Source organism: Rhineura floridana, chromosome 8 (genome assembly GCF_030035675.1).
Source record: "Rhineura floridana isolate rRhiFlo1 chromosome 8, rRhiFlo1.hap2, whole genome shotgun sequence".
NCBI classification, from domain to species: Eukaryota; Metazoa; Chordata; class Lepidosauria; order Squamata; family Rhineuridae; genus Rhineura; species Rhineura floridana.
This window is the reverse complement of record NC_084487.1, coordinates 123,616,889-123,637,974: the sequence shown is the minus strand read 5'-3', so window position 1 is coordinate 123,637,974 and position 21,086 is coordinate 123,616,889. Positions and strand designations below refer to the sequence as shown.

At 44.4% G+C, this 21,086-nt stretch overlaps 1 protein-coding gene across 4 annotated transcripts in view; it reads left to right on the top strand.

Annotated features, from left to right (window-relative positions):
• LOC133363153 (poly(U)-specific endoribonuclease-A-like) overlaps nt 1-21,086 on the top strand; it is a 52,775-nt gene that overhangs the window by 14,089 nt on the left and 17,600 nt on the right. For 2 of the 4 annotated variants that reach the window (XR_009757598.1, XR_009757600.1), the window contains exons 5-6: nt 8,678-8,843; nt 20,980-21,079. Coding sequence is in view for 2 of the 4 variants with exons in the window: in XM_061582323.1 (XP_061438307.1) it covers nt 20,966-21,079 (114 nt within the window). In the remaining 2 variants the exon portion in view is untranslated. Of the gene's footprint in view, nt 1-8,677; nt 8,844-15,362; nt 15,535-20,965; nt 21,080-21,086 lie in introns of those variants that run through there. The other 2 variants (XM_061582324.1, XM_061582323.1) reach the window with 2 other exon arrangements.

Sequence of the window (21,086 nt, the reverse complement as noted above, 5' to 3'; positions counted from 1 at the left end):
CAAAGGCGACCCGTATCCTGCCCTCAGGCCGTAAAACCCGGAGCTGCAGGCCTCCGGAACCGCCTATCAACCTCCAAAGGTGCCTAAAGGTGTCACCTAGCTGCCCTTCACCTTCAACCTTTCCCGCACTTCCTCGCCACAGAAAGTGGACAAACCTCTGTTTAGTCACCCTTTACCCCACATTCAGACAAGATGTCCTTCAAGCCCCTCTGCAGGTCTTCTAAAAGGATCTCATTACCTACATCGGTCATATGAACGCCATCTGACCGATATAGCTCAACCTTACTGCGATGGTGAATGACAAAACCACCAGAGTCCAATAGAGCAAGACGGAGCTGCCTATTTACTTTTTGCAGGTCCTATTTATCCCACTAGGGTCACCCATATAATTCCAGTGCCTACGGGGTAAAATATCGGACCAAATCAAATGTACCCCCGGCCAATGCTGCATAATGGCCCGGAAGTCAGCAGTCGCCTGTTCAATAAGGGCTCTGCCCTTCAACATGCCAATGTCATTCCCTCCCAGGTGAATGACCAAAAACTGTGGCGCATTCCGAACTACTGCCGTCAGCAGTCGCCTGTTCAATAAGGGTTCTGCCCTACAACATGCCAAGGTCATTCCCTCCCAGGTGAATGACCAAAAACTGTGGCGCATTCCGAACTACTGCCGTCTGGAAGAGCGCTGGAAGGAGCACGTCCCAGCGCATCCCACGGCGGCCCAGCCATTGCACGTTAGCCCACCGGCTAAGCCCAAGCTGCTTGCCCACACGCGACTTCACCGCCCTGCGGCCTGCCCAAAAGACCATACCATGGCCTCAGAGGAGGATGTGCACTCTTTCGTCTCTCTTCCAGCGGCCTGTCAAAACAAACAATGGAAACTCATAACAGTGACAGAAACAAGTCACAAACTGGTTTTTGGAACCCCTCAAAAAGGTCGAATATAGGACCTATAGGCTGTAGAACGCCATCTGCCCAGGGACTGTAACTGGCCTTGGGAAAAACCCAAGCAGGCAGCTGTAGACGCTGCGCCAATACGAAAAGAATGTGTCCCAAACTTGTTGGGATCAAGTCCCATATGCCCAAGGGCTAACCTAGTAACCGCCCAAAACTGAAATCTAGAAAGAGGGAGGCCATCCTTATGAACAAATAAGTATCCTGGCTGTTGTCCACGGACTGTTAAGAACTTAGCCAATGCTGTTACATGGCAAATTTCGTGCCTCCGTGAGGGGGAAAGAACCACCATACGTCCCCTCTTGCACTGATCAGTCTTTGACCAGCGCAGCTGGAGGGTAGCCTGTCCCTCCCTCCAACTAAAGTCAGACAGCAAAAGGGGGACGGGAGGATAGGTCAGTCCTGGACCCCGCCAGCACCTCACTGATCCTAAAAGCTCCAAAGAACAGTGTAAGTGCGGCTGCATGAAAAAGCAGGGCCTCAAAAGACGATGAACATATACGTTCAGATTGGGACAAGAGCCCTAGCAAAAGTTCTGGGTGAATAGGGGAGCGAGGATCAGAAGTGGCAGGGTGTTCCCTTGCCCAGCCTTCCAACCTCGGGACTTGGCCAGAAAGGATAGGCCAGAGAGCTTACCTCCAATAGTCTTAACGGCAAGGCCCTTCCTCCTGCCTTCCACGCAAAACTCTATGAGGTCTTCCACTGGGATGGGCCACTGCTGTACGTAACCCCTTTCTACCCTGAAAGCCAATAGCTCCCTACCTGCTCTCTGGTAGCTGGCCATATTACTGAGCGCAATGGACAGGCTTATCGCTCTCTCCGACTCAAGTTGCCAATCTCCCACAGATCTGGCGGGACCACGTCCGGCCAAGCCTTGGCCCACGGCTTCAGGTGGCGAAATCTCTCCATCTGGTTCCGTGACAGAGCACTGGCAAAGAGCCAATCTTGATACCCAGAAAGGTGAAAAATGGGACAGGATCCTCCATATTCCCAGTTTTCAAGGGAACCCCCCAGTTACATATCCATACTATAAGCTGTGACCTCAGGTGCTAACATGCACCCCAAAATCTGCCCTACCAATGAACAGCCCATCATACAGATAGTGCCCCACTGTTTCTGAGTCCACTTGTCTCCTGACTGCCCCCTACCAGAAGGATCTGAAGCACTCCATGCGAGAAATATAGCAGTCCATAGGCAATGCTCTGACAACTGTGCGCACCATGTTAAATGAAACATAGAGCACCGTTTCTAGACTATCAGGTATGAACCCGTTACTGCCTGACCCCTTAAATAAGACTGGTTGTGAATCAGGCGTAATTTGCCCACTGCCTTTTAAGGCCCTACCTGACTGGGGTGGCCAGGAAGGGGCCAAGAACTCTGCCCAACTGTACATCTTTACACTCTGTCCCAGGCAATTACCGCCATAACTAAAACAGACTGAAGATTGTAGGCCATGAAGGCCAGCTGGGAGTTGGAGGCCATGACTGCCCCTCCCAGAAGGAGCTGAAGCACTCCATGTGAGAAATATAGCAGTCCATAGATAATGCTCTGCCACATAAAAATGCATAAGGCATCTCTATCATAGGCGTGCACCATGTTGAATGAAGTGCAGCGCACTATCCCAGACTACCCAGTATAAACCCATCACTGCCTGACCCCTTAAACAGGACTGGTGGTGAATCAGGTGTAATATGCCCTCTGCATCCTAGGGCCATAACTACGACAGATTTAAGACTGTATGCCCTGAAGGCCAGCCGGTAGTTGGAATCTGGGATCAGGAAACCAAAAGAAAAACACCATAACACAGACAAACCTCCCTTTAAACCGGGTAGCTAGTAAGCGAAGTTCGTAGTACCTCAAGTCTAACTGGGGAGGGACACATGTCCCTGAGCAGCTTAAGCTGGGGGCTTCCTCTTACCCCCTTGAAGGCCTCGGCCTAATATCTCACTGCTGTGCATATCCTTCTGCAAAGAAAGGAAGTAAATCATTTATGAGTAAGTACACTTTACCAACTACTATTCCTTGGCAGCTAATCCAGTTCCCCTAAAGCACAGAGACTGAGGATATGCTGCTGTCACCAATATTTGGACCCACTGCAGCTTTCTCCTAGTGGGTTTCCAAACAACCATAATAATAAATGTTCAAATGCAAAATGTGCATGCTACATTGATTTTAAGTAACTGATATCAAAATAGAAGTGCCAATATAAAAGTTGCATGCTATATATGACTGCAGGTAAATGATATCAGAAATCCTAACAAAGAAGGTTGTTTTTTGTCATTGTTGTTGTTGTTACAAAATCATCAGGAAAGGGTAAAGAGTCTGCCTGGAACTTAAAAGGCAGCCTCTATGTCAACAGGAATCTAAAATCCTGTCAAGGTAGCCCCTGCTTTAGTAAAGTCTAAGATCCTGGAATTAGGATAAGAGCCTTATAAGCAGTCTGGCTTTCCTTGTTATTCCTATCCTCCCATCAAGCCACATTATAATCTGCTAGACCTTCAATTCCATGCAGAAGTTTGCATGTCCTTCTTTAATACAACAAATGCCATATGCTTTGTTTTTGATACGAGACTAAATTCAAATAAATGCAACTTCTGTCTCAGAGGTAACAATTAGCGTGGCACTGACACTTGAAAAAGGATCACTGTCAACTAAGTTATGGAGATTTAGACATTTTCTAGCAAAACCTTGTCATCTGTGTATCTAAACAGGACAGGCACAAAGTCCTAGAAGACTCACCCGGCCCCACCAAGGCCACCATATAATGTAATGATAATAGAATTAATTACCTCAACCTAATATATTCTTGGGCCTAGCAAGAAGTCGGAAGCTTAGCCAAGAGCTCCGTATCCCCCAACAGCCACCATGTAATAAATTAATAGAATAAAGTACCTGCAACCTAATATAGGCCCGGGTCTAGGAAAAAACTGTAAGCCTAATCAAAGAGCCCTGCACAATTGCCAATAGAGGCTGCCAGGGCCTCACCCACATCCCTCACTGTGTGGCGCCCCCTACCTAGGCTGAACTCACACCCAGCCTTGGCAATCAAAGGGGGAAATAGGGCCTGTGTTGGCAGGCTCGAAAAGCCTGTGCAGCTGTCTTACTGGCTTGTAAAAAGTGGAAAGTGTAAAGAATCTTGTTATAACACAGCCTCCTCCCATAATTTGCTCTGAGCCTGCAGTAACTGGCCCAAGGTCACCCAATGCGCCTCACAGCAGTTGGGGAGACTTGAACCCTGGTCTCCTGGGTCGCAGTCCAACACCCTAACCACTATACTAAACCACCTTTTCTCCCACAATCTGCCCTGGGCTAAGGGTTTGTGTGTGGTTTTAAATGCCCAAAGGCCTAGGGAGCAAGGGGTTGCCAAATACATATATAGCATGTTTGTTAGCTTGATATGTTTATTGTATTTTACTTTATTTATAAATGTGTTTCTTTCTTTTACCATTATCAGCCCAGATGCTTCCTGCCTGCTAGGCCCTTTTAATGAGGCCTGCTGGCTAGGCACATGCCTCTTTTGGCCCAACTCTCTCCTTCTTAGGAGGCATTGGGTTCATATCTATTTATCATTAATTATTTAATATTTAATATGAATGTTCAATATCTCTAAGTGGTACTCTTATATTACCTTCACCCCCTTCCCCTTTTATGGGGGGGGGGAGAAATCAGCAACCCACAGGGATGCGTCTCTCTCTCTCTCTCTCTCTCCATTTAACTGCCTAAATGTATGTGGTTGTAATCCTTGTTTAACATCCACTCCTTCCTCCCTGTATAGGGGGGGGAGGATGTTTGTGTAATCTTGCTTAACTTGGCCAGGCCTCACCACCAGGCCACCTGCAACCACACAGAAGCATTAACAGTCGTTGCCCTCATGGCTGCAACCTTAAATGGGCTGATCAGGCCCAAGCATCGACCATGCGGACAGAAAATGGCTGCCGCTCTCTGTCCCTCGCTGTTCAGTAGCTCCGTCTGTCCCACGCCGTCATTCTTCCTCTCTTCACATTGCAATCAGTTGAGCTGGTGGCACATCCTGTCAGCATCCTCCATCTCAATGTTGTCTTTGTAGAACTCAGCAGTTTTCCACTGTCCATGTCCCTGCCACAATTATGAAGAGGGAGAGGGGGCGGATGGCGCGAGCCTAAATAAGCTCATATGCCCCGCCCCCTGTTAGAAGCGCGCCGTGACTGCATCACCCCAGCCGGCGCGCTTGCCCTCTTCAGGAATGGAGGCTCAGGCTTCACCCAGGCCTCAAACACGCCCCGCAACCGGTAAGTCCCGGGTGCGAAGCGGGGTTCCTTAGCAAACTGTTTTGACAGGGATGGGTAAACAATGTCCAGAGAGTACTAACTGTACTTTCCAATCTGCCCTAGAGTGCATGGCCAGTGGTCAAGGATGATGATCTATGTGGTACAGCAACATCTAGAGGACAATTTTTTCTGTACTGTATGCTTGTTTCCCCCCCCCCCCCATGCATGTAAAGCTTCTGGTTTGTGGGTTAATGAATGCAAAGGATTATCTACTCAGACTAAAATCAAGGAGAGTATTATTGACTTGGCTACCACTCAACCACAGAAACATCTGCTGTTTAGCAAGGTTGGACACTGCGGCTATCATGTGTTGGCCGTGGTAAAGGTCTTGTGGAAGTAACATCCACACACCCCTCAGTTGCTGTTTCTGGAAAAATAAAAGAAGAAAAAAGGTCACTGTGCAAATGGGTTGGGCAAACATCACAACCCAGTTGGCTGTAGCACCGTTTTCATTTAATCTTCAAGCACAACAGAACTGCCTCATTTTGGAATTCATAATTAATGAAAATTAATAAAGAGTGGTTACTAATTCTGATTGACAGCAAACATAGCTTCTTGAAATGTATTTTCATGACAAGCTGGTGAGAGTGGACAGATGTCCCCATTGCTGTCTCCCTCCTCACCAGCATGTTGTTCACGCCCCTTCATGTTTGCATCAGAAACACCTGTGGTAAAATGAGAAATGACAGATTAAAGCAGAAGTCTTGGTTAATCATCATGCTCCTTCTTCCTTTCTCTGGAAGATAAATGTAGCAAAACAGCTGCATTTGTGTTAGGAAAATATATAGAGTTAACCTAACAACAGTGATTATATCACAGAGTAATCGCCAAGTGAAATGAATGAACTGAAAGTTTAATGATTATGATTGATAGAAAAAGGCAGAATACCACTGATGGTACCAGTTAAAGGTGTGTGTGCTGGTAATGACATGTTCCTCAGCACTGCACTGCAGGGGTGAACAGAGGAGAGCAAGGGGAAAATGACACAGAAAGAATCACAGCAAGGGCAGTGTATGTATAATACTTAAAGGAACTTAGCAAAAGTTAGATATAGATAGACAGATAGGCATTTTTTCTTTGGGAGATTCGTGTCAGACCATTTCAAATAGAAACAGTGTATCCAGGATAAAAAAATGAAGCCGAAGTGGGCAAACAAGTCAAGCAGGCTATTACAATAGCGGCTGACTAATTATAGGAGAGGCTTTCAGATTAACGCACGTAAAAAATTCACAAAAGCTGACACGTGGTATACCACAAGAAACTCTTACATACGGAAACAGGGATTGTGGGCAAGGATGATTATGAGGTAACCCAAGCCCATCCCCTCCCCCTGTTTCCCAACTCTCAACTCCCTCCTTCCACTGCTGGCATATCTTCTACTGCCCCTTCACTTGTTGATACAAAGAACTTCCCTCTGGTCCCTTCCTTTTCTTGCTTATCTTCAAACCATTTGGTTCCTTTCTCCTTGCTGCTTCTACCTCCTCTCAGATTCCCAGAACCCACACGCATGCTACAATACTGACCAAAATACTGGTAAAAGACAATATCACCAGGGAAACCAACATTTCCTTTGCACTAACCTGTTTCACGTTCACCACAGTATTGACAAATATTTATAGTGTGGAGATCCTCCGTTGGAAGTGGAGGGGCTGCTCTGAGAGCATCCTGAACTTGCTCCTGCTGGAACTGGAACTCTAGACTTTGGAATATGTGCTTTGGCTTCACACTGACATCTCCACAAAGTATACTGTGGAGCTGCTTGTAGAAGGCACATGATTGCCGGCTGTTCCCAGATTTGGAATTCTGAAAAATTGTAGTCCTGTACATCATTCGCAGGGCCTTGGCTTAGTTTCTGCACTTGATTGTATTGCGGTTGTGCCCTCGTCCAGCCATCTGTAGAACTAATTGGTCATAAGTGCCTTTGTTTTGGTGGCTGCTCTGCAATTGCTCTTGTATTTTCCCCCTCACCCCATCAATCAATGAGATCAATTGTTTCATGGTATTTCCATGAAACACCTCTCTTTCATGTGCCCCCTGTAACCAACTGCTGTGCCATTATCTGAGGAAGTAAGAACCCTAGGTGTGGCTAGAGGATTGCCTACTGCAGCACATCTGAAGAAATGGCCCCAAGACCTCACCTCATTACAGAAATGTGAATACAGTACAGTGGGTGGAGCTTTGGGGGTGATGCTTGGGCACTGTATTGTGTTATTTGAAAAGGGTGTGTGTGTGCACAAGTAAACAAGATGCAAAGCATTATGGATAGGGAATTTTAGCTTCAGAGCTTGAACATGTGAGGGGGAAAAGACATAAGATAACTACACAGAGATAACAAAAATAACAGAAAAGGGATAATGATACTGTAGTAGAGCTTTCATTTTAATGCAGAAAAGGAGCCATTTTTATTGTGAGGAACCTCTTCAAGGGAGACACCAGCCATGGGTGAAGGGTGGAACTCTGGGGAAATGCAGCATCTGGTCTATTGTATGAACAGGAAACACAAAGCAGAAAAAAGGGTACAAATGTTTAAAACTAAGAAAATGAATGACACAAACTAGCAGAGCTAAGCAAGGAACGTATTGATTTATTTCCGAAGAAAAATGGATACAGTAGAACAGGTAAATAACCGCTAATGCACTCTCCAAATATCCAAGACTTCAGAAAGTACAGTATTATGCAATACATATATATATAAAACATCCTGAGCACCAGCAACACAGAAAATTTAGCTCACTACTGCATCCGTTTGGCCAAGGAAAGTGGTGAGGATGAAGAGAGGTAATAAAGAAAACTGGAACGAAGCAGCTAGAGGACCAGAAATGAAATGAAGCAGGTAAACAGGTAGAAGGTTTCTGCAGGTCAGATGCTGCAGTACACACTGCCCAACTGCTGATGTCAGAGCACTATGCACCACCCACAGCAGCCCGGTTCCACTAGACGCACAACAGACTAGGATGGATTAATCCAGGAAACAGTTCTGAAGTTATTGTGAAGAGAGTTCAGGAAAGTACGCATCCAACACACAAAACCGCAGATTGCAGATTAAAAATGGGCGGGGTTGGTCCCATTTTCAAAATACAGAGTTAAAGATGCACTGAAAACCTTTTAAGTGCAAGTGTGTTTCCATTCTGAGTGGTGGGCTGGAGCGGAGCACTCTGTGTGAGAGATGTGGGAGGTGGGTGCCCTCCTATAGGTGAAAGATGAGGTGGGAGTGGGTGCTAAAACCATTGATTGTTCTGTTAAATATCCTGGGTTTTTTTTAATCCAAGGATATGGTTAAATTGGGAAATTTTAATTGTTACCCTTTGTTTAGCTTTCTTTGCCTTATAGTTTTACTGTTAATTTGTTTTTAGTTACCAAAACTGTTTTTATGATTTTGTAATTCTTAAATATGTTTCTCTTCTCTCATATATCCTCAGGGCCCTGAGATCCTCAGGAGAAGCCCTTCTTTCAATACCTTCATCCGCACAAGTACAACTAGTGAGGATATGAGATAGGGCCTTCTCGGTGGCTGCCCCAAGGCTTTGGAATTCCCTCCCTAAGGAGATAAGAATGGCCTCTTCCCTGCAGTCCTTTCGTCGAAAGGTAAAAACTTTCTTATTTCAGCAAGCCTTTGATTCCGAAGGCGGCTAAGGATAGGCCGAAAAGGAGGTTATATTGTTCTTGCTTGTTTATTTTTTAATTATTCTGATTTTATGAGTATAGTTTTTAATTATTAGAAACAGTTTAATGCTATTTTAAATTAGAGTTCATTTTTTAATTATATCTGTCTATATTTATTTATTTATGTATTATATGCTTTTAACTTTGGTAGGTTTTAATTGTATCTGTTTTTTATCTGGAAGCCGCTGTGAGTTCCAATTTGGAAAAACGGTGGGGTATAAATAAAGTTAATAATAATAATAATAATAATAATATATCATTACTTTGTTCTGTTGTTCCTTCATTGAAAAGATTCAATGAAGAGCAGGTTATAATTACTTCAGGAAAACTGGCAGAACATATTGCTAAAGATAAAATAACCCAGCATATAGAAGACTGAGCCTTGCTGAAGCAGAACCAGCATTGGTTCTGCAAGGGTAATCCTGTCTCACTAATCTGAGTTTTTTGAGAGTGTCAACAAGCATATAGAGGTGTTCCAGTGAACATAGTGTACTTACACTTTCAAAAAGCTTTTGACAAGGTACCTCACCAAAGACTCCTGAGTAAGCTTAGCAGTCATGGAATAAGAAAAGTCCTCATGTGGATCAGGAATTGGTTAAGCAGCAGAAAGCAGAGAGTAGGAACAAATGGACAGTTCTCCCAGTGGAGAGCTGTAGAAAATGGAGTCCCCCAAGGATTGGTATTCGGGCCTGTGCTTTTTAACTTGTTCATAAATGACCTAGAATTAGGGGTGAGCTGTGAGGTGGCCAAATTTGCTGGTGCAACTAAATTGTTCAGGGTTGTTAAAACAAAAAGGGATTGTGAAGAGCTCCAAAAGGACCCCTCCAAAAGGAGTGAATGGGTGGTAAAATGGCAAATGCAATTCAATGTAAACATATGTAAGGTTATGCATATTCAAGCAAGAAATCTTAATTTCACATACACAGTCATGGTTCTGAACTGGCGGTGACAGACCAGGAATGAGACCCTGGGGTCATAGTGGACAGCTCAATGAAGATGTCAACCCAATGTGTGGCAGCTGTGAAAAAGGCAAATTCCATGCTAGGGATCATTAGGAAAGCTATTGAAAATGAAGCTGCTGATATAATAATTCCTTAGCTGTATAAATCTAATGTGCAGCCACATTTGGAATACTGTGTATAGTTCTGGTCGCCTCACCTCAAAAAGGATATTGTAGAGTTGGAAAAGGTTCAGAAAAGGGCAGCCAGAATGATCAAGGGGATAGAGAGACTTCCCTATGAGGAAAGGTTGGAAATTTGGGGCTTTTTAGTTTAGAGAAAAGGTGAGTCAGAGGCAACATGACTTCTTATAAAATTATGCATGGTATGGAGAAAGTGGATAGAGAAAAGTTTTTCTCCCTCTTGCATAGCACTACAACTCATGAACATTCAATTAAGCTGAATGTTGAAGATTCAGGACAGGCAAAAGAAAGTACTTCTTTACAAAGCACATGTGGAATTTGCTCCCATAAGAGGCAGCGATGGCTGTCAACATGGATGGCTTTAAAAGAGGATTAGAAAAAATAATAATGGAGGATAAGACTATCAGTGGCTACTGGCCATGATGGCTGTGCTCTGCCTCCATCGTCAGAGGCAGTATGCTTCTGAAAACCAGTTGCTGGAAGCTGCAGAAGAGGAGAGTGCTCTTGCATTCAGGTCCTGCTTGCAGATTTTCCATGGGCATCAGGTTGGCCACTGTGAGAACAGGATGCTGGATTAAATGGACCACTGGCCTGATTCAGCAGGCTTTTCTTATGTTCCTATAACCTGTTTACAGTATGCAAGCCAAACTGAATTTTAATCAGTCTCAAGTCTGGGGTTCAGCTTGGAGGAGCTAGGCAGCAGGACTAATAGATTCCAGTTTCTGCTACCTGCTCTGACTGGCAGTGGCTCTCCAAGGTCTCAGAGAGAGAGAGAGAGAGATCATCTTCAGACTTGCTACTTAAGATCAGCTTTAAAACCAGAAGTACCAGAGACAGAATCCTAGATGTTCTGCATATGCTCTGTTACTGAGCTATCTCTGAGCACTTTGTTCAAGCAGAGAACAAGTCCACTTAGCCACACACCAATGTCTCACATCTTATGAGCTAGCAGCAAGTTGGTGAAAGCAGGCAATTACTGTACACTTAATAAAAAATACACACACCAGAATGTCATTTATTTATTTGTATATTTAAAATAAAAAATCAAGCAAGTCTCTGGTTCAATACAAGCCATGTATGTTATGTTAAGTGTGCATTAAATGTATGGTGTTGCTCTGACCACAAGGTCATTGGAGAGTATGGTGTCTTTTGATGTATGGACTCTCTCTCTCTCTCTCTCTCTCTCTCTCTCTCTCTCAGCACAGAGAACAAAATCAGGCCTCTCTCTCTTTGCAACTACAGTTCAAGGCAAGACTGGCCCCATGTCTGTTGCTTTCTTACATTTATCAGTGACATCATCTCTTAGCCATGGGAGAAGCTTACCCCTTTTAGCCTACCTTCTGAAGCATCTCCAGCTAGTGGCAACCAGGCACTTGTACTCTTTGGTCATGCAGAGATACTTAACAGACATGGCTAGAACCATTAATCCAACAAAGAGATTGGTCTGACTACTTCTAGAATCCCACTTTACAGATATAAAATCGCAGACTTGGTGGGAATCTCAAAGATAACTTCCAGGCTAATTCCCCAATCCTTTAACAATATATTGTTCTAGGGACATTTTCACAATAAAAATTATAACTTATGAATCCCTTAAGCATCAGTTTTAGCCACACAAGAAAGCAATTAATCATTAACATTACAGGCAGCAATGAGGTTTTCCTGCATTTGCTAACTGTAACCACTAACTGCCTGAAACATTCTATGCATTCTGTGAGAAGGACGTGCCAGGTAAGGGGAACGCGGTCCAGACATGTTGTGGCTGTGCCTTGTTCCGGTCCTTCCCACACCCGCAAGGTCGTTGGTAGTCCTATCAGCCATCTCTCAGATCTCCAGTTGCTGTTATTAAATGCCAGATCGGTATATAATAAAACCTCCCTCGTCCACGATTTGATTGTGGATGAGGCAGCCGATCTGGCATGTATAACCGAGACCTGGGTGGGTGAGCAGGGAGGAGTTGGTCTCTCTCAGCTCTGCCCACCGGGGTACCTGGTCCAGCATCATGGTAGATCTGAGGGTCGGGGAGGTGGGGTCGCTGTCGTCTATAAGAGTTCCATCTCACTCACCAAGCACCATGTTCATTCAGTTACTGGCCTGGAGTGTTTACACCTTGTGTTGGGCCAGAGGGACAGGCTGGGAATCCTTTTGGTGTACCGCCCACCTTGCTGCCCAATGGCTTCCCTAACTGAGCTGGCGGAAGTGGTCTCGGATATATTGTTGAGGTCCCCCAGACTAATAGTACTGGGGGATTTCAACATTCATGCCGAGACCACTTTGTCTGGCGCGGCTCAGGACTTCATGGCTTCCATGACAGCCATGGGGCTGTCTCAATATGTTAGTGGTCCAACACATGTATCGGGGCACACTCTAGACCTTGTTTTTGCTACTGAGCATGGGGAAAGTGATCTGGATGTGGGGAGTTTTACAACACTCCCTTTGTCATGGACAGACCACTGCTTGCTGAAGTTTAGACTTTCAGTAACCTCTTCCCTCTGCAAGGGTGGGGGACTTATTAAAATGGTCCGCCCCCGGAGACTAATGGATCCTGAAGGTTTTCAAAGGGCTCTGGGGGATTTTCCGGCTGATAGGACTGGCGCTCCTGCTGAAGCCCTGGTCGCTCTGTGGAATACGGAGATGACCCGGGCTGTAAACACGATCGCTCCTGCACGCCCTCTCCTTTGTAGAGCTCATACAGCTCCATGGTATACTCCGGAGCTGAGAGCGATGAAGCAAGATAGGAGGAGGCTTGAGCGGAAATGGAGACGAACTCCCGACGGATACAATTATGCGCTGGTTAGTGCTTCGACTAAGCTCTATGTAGGAGCAGTGAAGGCAGCTAAAAAACATCATTTTGCTGCCACTATTAAATCATCTCTTTGCCGCCCAGCGGAGCTCTTTCGAGTTGTCCGGGGGCTTCTCCATTCAAACCCTCCGGACACGGTGGAATCATCGGAGGCCCGCTGTAATCAGTTTGCCGATCACTTCCAGAATAAGATCTCATGTATCCGCCGGGACCTAGACTCTCAAGTTATAGCAGTAGATCCTAGTGAGGTGTCCGGAGCACAGTCTTGTCCTGTTTTGTTGGATGAGCTTCAGTTGGTTCAACTCGAGGACGTGGACAAGGTGCTTGGACAGGTACGTGCAACCACTTCGGTACTGGATCCTTGCCCCTCCTGGCTGATAAAAACTAGCAGGAATGGAACAGGTAGCTGGGCCAAGGAAGTGATAAATGCCTCTTTACGAGAGGGAGTGGTCCCGGGCTGTCTGAAAGAGGCAGTGGTGAGACCACTCCTGAAAAAGCCTTCCTTGGACCCAGACAATTTTAACAGCTACAGGCCAGTGGCGAATGTTCCATTCCTGGGCAAGGTCTTGGAACGAGTGGTTGCTGGCCAGCTCCAGGCGCTATTGGATGAAACTGATTATCTAGATCCATTTCAATCGGGTTTTAGGCCCGGTTTTGGCACTGAGACAGCCTTGGTCGCCCTGTACGATGACCTATGTCGGGAAAGAGACAGAGGGAGTGTAACTCTGTTGATTCTCCTTGATCTCTCAGCGGCTTTTGATACCATCGACCATGGTATCCTTCTGGAGAGGCTCGCGGAGTTGGGAGTTGGAGGTACTGCTTGGCAGTGGTTCCGCTCCTACTTGGCGGGTCGTCTCCAGAAGGTAGTGCTTGGGGAACATTGCTCGACACCGCGGGCTCTCCAATATGGGGTCCCGCAGGGGTCAGTTTTGTCCCCCCTGCTTTTTAATATCTACATGAAGCCGTTGGGAGAGGTCATCAGGAGTTTTGGAGTGCGTTGTCATCAGTATGCTGATGACACGCAGCTCTACTTCTCCTTTTCATCTTCTTCAGGTGAGGCTGTCGATTTGCTGAACCGTTGCCTGGCCTCGACAATGGACTGGATGAGAGTTAACAAACTGAAGCTCAATCCAGACAAGACTGAGATGCTGTTGGTGGACGGGTTCTCTGATCGGATGGTGGATATATACCCTGTCCTGGACGGGGTTACACTCCCCCTAAAGGACCGGGTTCGTAGTCTGGGAGTCTTTTTAGACTCTTCCCTCTCACTTGAGGCTCAAGTAGCCTCGGTGGTTAGGAATGCGTTTTACCAACTTCGGTTGGTAGCCCAGCTACGTCCCTATTTGAGTAAAGAGGACCTTACATCAGTGGTACATGCTCTGGTAACCTCACGTTTGGATTACTGTAATGCGCTTTACGTAGGGCTACCTTTGAAGACAGTTCGGAAGCTACAACTAGTGCAAAATGCGGCGGCCAGATTGCTGACAAGGACCAAGCGGTCCGAGCATATAACACCTGTTCTGGCCAGCTTGCACTGGTTGCCAATATGTTTCCGGGCTAGATTCAAAGTGTTGGTATTAACCTATAAAGCCTTATACGGTGCGGGACCACGATACCTTGCGGAACGCCTCTTCCGATATGAACCGGCCCGTGCACTACGTTCTGCTACGAAGGCCCTCCTCCGGGTTCCAACTCACAGGGAGGCCCGGAGGGTGATGACAAGATCTAGGGCCTTCTCAGTGGTGGCCCCCGAACTATGGAACAGTCTCCCTGAGGAAGTACGCCTGGCGCCGACTCTGCTTTCCTTCCGGCGCCAGGTCAAAACCTTCCTATTCTCTGAAGCATTTTAAGTTACATTGATCTAATTTTAATAATGTTTATTGTATTGTTGATTGTATTTTAATATTATTTTGTTATTCATTGTATTTTTATACTATTTTATGTTCACCGCCCAGAGAGCTATTGCTAGTCGGGCGGTATATAAATTTAATAAATAATAATAAATAATAATAATGCAGAACTTGGGCTGGTAAACTATTTCCCCTCCAGATAGTTCCAAATATCTTGATAAGTTCTCAAATGACATCTGCGAGACAGGAAGTGGCTTTCTTTTCATGCAGCATTTGTTTAACTTCCTTTTCTATGATGTAGAAGAGCTGTAGAACGAGAGGCTTAGAAACACGTTTTAATTCAGCCTTCAGTAAACTATGCAGTATTTTGAGATGTAAACCTTATATTTCTAGGGAATAATAATATTCATAATTTAGAGTTCTAGAATTGCCCCTCAGCCCATTTTTTATTTTTAAAAATCCAAATGTATCTATGATAATACTACAAAATGCTCTGGGGCTCAAAATGAACCATTTGAACTCGTGGCTTCTTGCTGAGTGTTCCTCATTGTCTGCCTTGTAGGAACATGTGACATGGCACATATTGTTAACCAAGACACAAAAGGTGACTGTTAGCCCCACCCTGAGGTGCCTTCAGTTCAGTTCCTTCTCTTTGCAACATGTCCTTCCCTATCAGCCATATTGAAAGGCAGCTCTTAGTGACTAAGCTGGAGGCAGTGCAAAGATCTAAGGGATTTGCAGGTGTAACCGGACATTCTGTTCACTGTAAGTCAGTGTGCCTGGGGAAATAAAATAGCAGCTGAGTAACATGGCTCAAAGGTAAGGGAGGATTGTTTTGGCATTTTGTTGCTGTCTTGTGCACTAGAAACAAACCTGAAGAATCGTGTGTATGGTCTTCGGGACACTGTGTGACATATATATTTATTCTGCAATCTGTCTGCAATTCACTTAAAGACTACATCAAAAGTAATTCTAACTTTAATAAGTGTCAGTAAATTGTCTTAGGCTTGTCTTAGGCATTGTATGGATACAGTGGAGGGTTTATTTAATTGCTACATTTTGAACACAATTAAACTGAAGTTTGATTTTCGATGTCCTGGCCAAGTGGATCCCTATTTTTAGACTGGCACTATTAATTGTTACAGTTACTCAGGAAGTGAACTGGACTGAGCTGAGAGGAAATTAAAATACAGACACAAAGTAAATACACTGCTATTTGCTTTAAACAATAAAACCATTCATAATTAAACTAGTTATGCATTTATTTAGGGCTTGTACCTATGGCTGTAACATTGAAGCCTGAGGAATTTGACAGGTGTTTTGAAAAAGCTTCACATGCAAAATGAAATATAAGCTCACAACCAAGCCTTGTTAGGGGGAAAAATTATGGCTTGTTGCAATATGGATCTAATGGCTTTAGAACTCTTACAGTGAAATGAGTTTTCTTCCTCCCAGCTTCCCAGTGTTTATTCTATGGCAGTAATTTTCCAGAGAGAAGCTGTTCATGCGTTTCTGAGAAGGGAGTTTTTCTTCAACTTGCTCAACAATTTATAGAGTTTGGTTTCATTTTAATGAGTACATCTGCTCTGTGTTGCAAAGAGAGGCACTGGATTGTGCTGTCAGTGAAGTTAGCAAGAAAGAGTGTCCTACAGGATTTACTGTGTTATTTGCTGAGCTCACATGATGTTTTAGAGATGGAATCACTGATAAGCCAGTAATGTTCATCAAAAAAAATATTTTTTACTCCATACAAAGATTGGGTTATTGTGTCTGTCAGGGATTCCCCTGATTCTTCAGCCTCACTTCACATAACAGGCTCCTGTAACCTCATTGCTGCCACCAACTCACACAGAATACTTCTTGAAACCCTCCTAACCATAGGATAGTTTAGCCAGTGTTATATCCCCACTTGTGTCACTTCCCTCTGGCAAGATCTTACTTCAGGGCAGCCCCTCAGACTCACTCAGTCACTGGCTCCCTTCTGATCTTCACCAGACCATGATTAAGGACACTCTGGGTAATTATATACAGGCTTCGGCCCTTCCCTCTGCTATTTTCACCAACCAACTCCTCACTCTATCACCAACAACCAACTCCAATTGCCCTTTCTAGCTGCTAGTTCCCTGACTGACTGGTAACTCCCTACTGCCTGGAACCTCCAGCCAATCAGAATTTACCTGATGAGGCAGCATCTACTAGAATCTTAATTGTTGATGCCGCTCTGCTCTCAGAATCTATCACCAAGCAACCACTGCCAAGCAGGCTTGCAACTAGTTTGAAGGTTTCACGCTGCACTCTTAACACAGAGTTAAGGACACAACTCTTTTTAAAGACGATCTCCAGGTGCAACTGCAAACCCAATCATGTGGAAAAAAAATTAGTGGTAAATTAGCCCATTATAGTATTGTTCGATCCTCCGTGGCACAGAGTGGTAAGTTGCGGTAATGCAGCCGAAAGCTCTGCTCACAGCTGGAGTTCAATTCCAACGGAAGGAGGAAGTCGAATCTCTGGTAAAAGGGGTCGAGATCCACTCAGCCTTCGATCCATCCGTGGTTGGTAAAATGAGTACCCGGCATATGCTGGGGGGTAAAGAAAGGCCGGGGAAGGAACTGGCAATTCCACCCCATATATACAGTCTGCCTAGTAAACGTCACAAGACGTCACCCTAAGAGTCAGAAACGACTCGCACTACAAGTGCGGGGACACCTTTACCTTTACCTTTTGTATTGTTCAGGGGAAGTTTATTGCAATTGCCATAGAAAAAGCTGTCAATAATGCTTGTAAAGCTCCTTGTGGGACTTTACTGCCACCACAAACACTTTTTAATAGACAAGATTAAGTTCAAAAAGCCTCCCTAATTTATGCCATTCTCCAGAGGAGGACACCCTGTTCTTTTGTACAGGATATCATTGAAATTCCAGGCACAGAATAACCCCCCCCCCCAAACACACAACATAATATGGACTAGGGCTGTACACAGACCCCTCCAATCCACAGAGCGGCCATTAGGCCCACAGAGGGGCCATCAGGCTGACCCACCCTGGGTTGACCCGGGGACCACCCACCCTAGCTTGGAGCTACTCCCGAATAAGTTTATGAGTGGAGCTCTGTTGGAAGTGGGGCAAGAGCAACTCCTGTTTGGGTTCTTTTGTCTGTAATCCAGAAGGAAGATAAAAATAGGGTCTTCTAGCTAGCTAGGCTTGCCTACCTTTAACTGTGCTGATCTCTACCTAACTTCCTTCCGTTGTAAACTGATATGCTCAGGGAAGCTTACCCCTCCTTCCTTTGTCTTCTTCTCTGACCTGTCCAAGGAGAGAGGAGACATCTTTGTCTTTGCTCTCTCTCCTGAACCATGAGGGCAATACCCAAGTCTGGGCATTGTACCTCCAACTTAGTTAGAATTTAGGGTTGCCAGGTCCATGGTCTGAGACTGATCCTGTATCTTTAGGAGAAGAGAAAGTCAGCCAAGTGCAGGTGTTCTTGCAACTCTGTAATGGGAAAAACCACAAGGTGGAATTCTCCCTTCCCCCTGCACAACTTTTAAAGATACAGAAGACCCCTTGGAGGCTGGGCTTAAATGCTTAGTTATGTAATGATTCTGAATATACCACTTCACAAAGGATTGTGCTTTTTGCTTATTGGACTGTAACTTTTTAATGAGAATTGTATAAGCATCTGTATCACATCGGTAAAAAGTAATTATACATACAAGTCAGAAGAAATCATGGCGTTAATGGGGGGAGGATGCTATCCTAAGATATTGAAAAGCTTTTCAAAGCAGGCACTCAACATTTTTGAACACTCACTTCCCAGTTCTACATGTACTTCTCAAAGGTGCAATTTTTGGCGAAATAGATTTTCATACATTGACTGAAATAAGAATCTCTCACATTCTTAAAGAAAAAAATATTGTATTCAACTTATGTCTTGCAGAAGATAAAGAGGTTGTGTTATATTGAAGGAATATCCACAATGTCATATACCATGTCTTTTTTTAATGGGATCTGTCTATCCTGAGCAGCAAAGATACTTTGGAAAAATACATTTGATGGATATTGGATGAACCTGTAGTAAGTTCCCAATCTTCAAACAATTTGGAGGTTGGGAACAAGCCCATTGGAGTGGAAGAAGAGGGTTTTTACCATTTAAAATATATGTTATGTGTCACTTGTGTGTCTTTAAGCAGAGCTGAGGCACTATTTCCAGCTGAAGGGCCAACATTCTGCTGGCCGCTTCTACAGGGGGGCAGGGCTGCCCACCTGTCAGTTCCCTAACATCAGGTGATTGAAACTTCAAGCTGCAGCTGCAAAGAAAGATTCTTCCCTTGCAGCCACTGCTTGAATGTCAGGTGAAGGAAAAGTGGACATTGTTCAACAAAAATGGCTTGCAGAAGTTTCAGATACTCCTCAGTACTGGTCTAGTGGCATGATTTTTGCAGTGGGTGGGAAAAGTCCTGGGATCAGGGAAGAGAGGTCCAATGCCTCTGCTGATCACTGGCAGAGGACATATTTTGCACACAGAGGGTCCAAGGTTCAAGCCCTGGTATCTGCAAGTAGGGCTGGGAAAAACCCCTGCATGGAAAGCTGCTGCTGGTCAGTGGAGGAGTAGATAATACAGGATTAAGTGGACATATTTGACCTAGTATAAGGCCACTTCCTATGTTCTTCACATGATGTGACATAATGATTGGTTGTTAACAAGGCTTTGAGTTTATGCCGGTTATAAGATTACATTATTGAAATGATGCAGAACCACGTAGCTAAACCAATTGCAAAAAAGAAAGGTATCTTTTCAGAAAGAACATATTTGTGCCAAAGGATAGAATTTAAGGGTTTAAATAACACTTGAGTGTATCATTAGTTCCCTGACTTTCCTGTTTCCAAATATAACAAATACAGCAGGAAAATGCACTTTTCCCAAACCCCCCATCAACTTTCAGTGGATCCTGCCAAGGGATATTCACCAGTCAGTCATCTGACATCATATGGTGGTTGCATCTCCGATTTTTTATTTTGAATGCATGGAAGTGTTTCAGCAGACTTTTGGAAGCACAGGAGTATTTGCATATGCATTTGGCCTAGTGAGGTTTACATATCTGCATCAACAAAGAAAGTGGGATATGTGGCTTCTATTCACAGGAAAGTCAGGGCTTGCTTAGAATCATTTTTTAAAACTCTTTTAAGAAGGAAGTGGTATTAACGGTTTCCTCCCCCCAGGAAACATAAGCAGAGTTTCTTTGAAGAAATGCTATGTTTGATGCTTTCAGATATTGTCAATGTTTGAAAAGAAGAAAGGAAAAGATTTTAATCCTCTTTAGGCATTAGGTAAATGTTTAAGCCACCAGGTAAGGGCAAGGTTGCAGAAATGAGTGTGCTAACTCCATCCTTACCCATTTTTGTTGCTTTCCACAAGTTGGAGCCTAGGGATGGAATCATCTGCCATTTTCCATTCTCTCAGTTTCTGATTTTCCAGTCTTAAATTCAGTTCTCCGCATTTCTGCAGCAAAAATCCTTAAATTCAATTCTGAAGCATTTTAATAGGAGTTTCTCCAAATAAACACATTTTTGTATGCAGTTTTGACTAATGTATATGTCTTTGCTAGCAATTTATCCTAATATAATGCATTTTTGTATGCTATCTTCACTAATATTAACATTTTTATGCAAACTTTCCCCTAATATTTGCATTTTTGTAAACATTGGTTGGAGAACTCAATTGCAAAATTTGGGTAAATGCAAATTTTGAAGCTTGGCTGTGTTTCAGTTATATTGTTGTGGAAAGTGTCAATTTGACAGATTTGGCTTTAAATCGAACTAAATCAATTTTTTCCTCTATCCCTAGTGGAGCCTCTTGTATGTGTGAAGACTCCTAGCATGTTTTCCAGGGGACAGAGTGGGGAGGAGCTGCCCTCCACCCACAATGTAACAGTTTACACATTTGCATAACACCTGAAGAGAACTTAAAGCTTTATCTTCTGCTCTTGAAGGGACACACCTTGATGATGTGTACCATTCCCTCATCCAAGTGTCACTGCTGCTGGTGTGTGGGGGGGGAGGGAAGAGTAGACCAGGCTTTGAAAACTGTGTCTATCCTCCACAGTGTTTCACCTCCTGTGGCTGGGATGATAGTCTGTGGGATAGGGTAAACTTCTCTGTGTGTCCCAGAGATGCACTGTCCTCCCCAAGCAAGGAACTGGCTTTAATATATCTGATATATGTTCATGGTATTTTTTTAAAATGGGCATTTCCCTATGTTTGTTTGTAGGCAGCCTTTGAATCATGAACTCTCCAAGCTTTTCAACAAGCTTTGGGATGCAGATGTGAATCGCTTTCTGCCTGGAAAAGACTATTCCATTTCCTTACAGGTATCAA